General features: G+C 54.5%; 1 protein-coding gene across 1 annotated transcript; it reads left to right on the forward strand.

Annotated features, from left to right (window-relative positions):
• Positions 1-530: 530 nt before the first annotated feature.
• On the forward strand, positions 531-2,623 carry LOC103770805 (coatomer subunit delta-like; the record flags this gene model as incomplete). The annotated part of the gene is made up of 4 exons (XM_008938083.1): positions 531-890; positions 1,540-1,719; positions 1,960-2,165; positions 2,462-2,623. Coding segments are annotated over exons 1-4 (908 nt in total), but the record flags the coding sequence as incomplete, so codon positions are not given.
• Between the last annotated feature and the right edge of the window lie 393 nt (positions 2,624-3,016).

Below are 3,016 nucleotides of genomic sequence, written 5' to 3' on the forward strand. Positions count from 1 at the left end.
AGAAATCGCCTCGTGTGGGCAAAGTTAATTAAGAAGCTGATCTATGAGAGAGAAATGGGAGGAGGAAGTCCCGATAGTCTGTGAGAATGACAAAACGTAGGCTGGCAGTGACCTTACTCCCTTTTTATTGTTGATGTGATAACATCTCTGAAATGCCCAGGAGGGTCATCCACGGGCTGCCATTAACTTTGCGCCCAATGTTATTAACCTGACGTTACTGTAAATGTGGCGTTGGGAGGAAACGTCCCGTTTTACACCACTCTTCGGTTGTAAGCTGAGGTCGGACTGGCAGAAAACTCAAAAACATGGAGCCTCGTCTGCAGTGCTTGCGGGCTTTGTCACACGTGGGCTGGTGGAAGGCACTGACAGCTCTTGTTGAGGATCGGGCAGGAGCAGAGAGAGGGAACAGCAGAGGTGGCTTGGCTGAGCGAACCGCCCAGCAGAGCGTGGTTTGGGGGCTGGGCACGGGAGAGCACTTCCAGTGGCATTCTGGGAAAACCACCCGGCTGTGCGGTGCGCGGGAGGGTGGGATGTCGTCAGAAGCGGCCCCGTTGTTGAGCGAGGGGTGCGGTGCCCGGCCCGGTGAGGCTGCACGGGCTCTGGCTCACCGTCCGGCTCCGCCACAGGTGCTGTTGGCAGCAGCCGTCTGCACGAAGGCGGGGAAGGCCATCGTCTCCCGGCAGTTCGTGGAGATGACGCGGACCCGCATCGAGGGGCTGCTGGCGGCCTTCCCCAAGCTGATGAACACCGGGAAGCAGCACACCTTCGTGGAGACGGAGAGCGTGCGGTACGTCTACCAGCCGATGGAGAAGCTCTACATGGTGCTCATCACCACCAAGAACAGCAACATCCTGGAAGACCTGGAAACACTCCGGCTCTTTTCTAGAGTGGTAAGGGTCGAGGTCGCACGCAGGTGGCCTCAGACAGCGCTGTGAGGGAGCGTGCTGGTGGGTGGGTGCTGAGGTGCTGCCTGCCTCCACCTGGCAGTGGCACTTTCTGGACTGTTCCTCTTTCTCCGCTGGAAGTAAGCTTTGACATTTCAGTGGCACTATGAACAACACACAAAAAACCCTCGCTCGTAGCTCAGTTGGTGAGACCAAAAGGGTGATGATGTAAATTTAGCGTCAAATACTCTCTGTATTCTTTCTGCTAAGAATCGTGCTTCTCCTGAAAATGCCGTTACTCTATGTTGTGTGATCTTTACAAGTGTAGTGGTGCTTTATGTGCATTCCAAAGCAGCACGTTTATGCAGCTCTCTTGATTGAAGCAGGAAAGTCACTGGCCCTGCTACATTTAGGTTCCTCACGGCCTGTGTTACAGTTGAGCTAAAAGAATCTACGATTATTGTAGTGTAGAAAAAATGAGGACGGCAAAACTTCATCTTGTTGTTTGTCAGCAATGCAAAATTATAAAGGGCAGGTCAGTGGAGCCGTGGGTCTTGTGGAGGGTCTGGCTGTGTGAAGCCTGGGGATAGGAGAAAGAAAATGTTTGTGCAGCGCCGCATGTGGATACTCCTTTTAAATGTTTTCCCCTGACTAGATCCCTGAATACTGTCGGGCTCTGGAGGAGAATGAGATCTCCGAGCACTGCTTCGACCTCATTTTTGCCTTTGATGAAATCGTTGCCCTGGGCTACCGTGAGAACGTCAACCTGGCACAGATCCGGACGTTCACGGAGATGGACTCGCACGAGGAGAAGGTGTTCCGAGCGGTGCGGGAGGTGAGCGGGGCCGGGCAGGGCCGGGCCGGGCACCCCCTCTGGGAAACGCGGCCTTTCGGTGCGGAGGTGTCACTGCGCTCTCACAGGGGTTACACAGTTAGTAAGCTTTCCTGTAAGCTAAGCACCCATCTCTTGTTTTGTTTTTCCTTCACCAAGGACTTGTGGGAAAATGGACTTAGTTCCTGTGCAGGGCGGGGGTGCGGTTCCAAAGCTCTGACAGCCTCTTGTCCTTTGCTCCAGACTCAGGAACGCGAGGCGAAAGCTGAGATGCGCCGCAAGGCGAAGGAGCTGCAGCAGGCCAGGAGGGACGCGGAGAGGCAGGGCAAGAAGGCGCCCGGTTTTGGTGGCTTTGGCAGCTCAGCTGTGTCTGGGGGCACGACAGCGGCGATGATCACAGAGACCATCATTGAAACAGAGAAGCCCAAAGTGGCACCGGCGCCTGCCAGGTAGGTGGACAGCCAGGGGCATCCCATCCTCTCTTGGGAGGCTTTGATGGCCAACGAGCTTCTCATTTTCTGTGAGAAAAAAAGATCCCAGCTACTGGTTATACACAGAACACAGTCTAACCTCTTAATGCCCTACGTTTAAGATGATCAGTTTCACATGCTTTCTGCCCCAAAAAGGGCTGTGGAGCTGCATGCTGTATTGTTGAGACAGGCAATTTAGAACGCTTGGAGGTGACAGAGGAAGGTGGAATCTGTTCCCATGAGCTGACCTGGAGAGTCTTTCCCCTTGTGTTTAGGCCTTCAGGTCCCAGTAAAGCCTTGAAACTCGGCGCAAAGGGCAAGGAGGTGGACAACTTTGTGGACAAGCTGAAATCAGAAGGAGAGAACATCATGACTTCTGTAGGCAAGCGCTCTTCAGAGGCAGCCAAAGTTCTTGCTCCCCCTGTTAACATGGAGAGGTGGGTACTGCCCTCGCGTCGGAAGCGGTCTCCTTGCCGTTCTCCCTGCAGCCCCCCTGTGGCTCCCTGAGCTAGCCCCTGTTCCAGAGGAGGCTTTCCCTGCTGTCATGCCCCGCTCAGCTTGCCTGCTGTCTGTTGTAAAAGATGGTGGGCAAAATCTTGGAAAGCTCCGTGGCCAAAAAGCAGACGGCTCCTTGGGTTAGGAATGCCCTGAATTGAAATGGGATGTGCATCCACTAGTTAGCTGAGGCTGGGTACTTCGCTGTGCCTTTTCCCCTGAAAATTGCTGCCGTTTTTCCTGTACCCCAGACACAGAGTTCCTGCCTTAGCGTGGCTTCGGCCAGAAACGTTCCCGGTCCGTTTCACACGCAGCAGTTGGGAACCGTTCTGGCC

This window comes from Merops nubicus, unplaced genomic scaffold, assembly GCF_000691845.1.
Source record: "Merops nubicus isolate BGI_N331 unplaced genomic scaffold, ASM69184v1 scaffold43993, whole genome shotgun sequence".
NCBI classification, from domain to species: domain Eukaryota; kingdom Metazoa; phylum Chordata; class Aves; order Coraciiformes; family Meropidae; genus Merops; species Merops nubicus.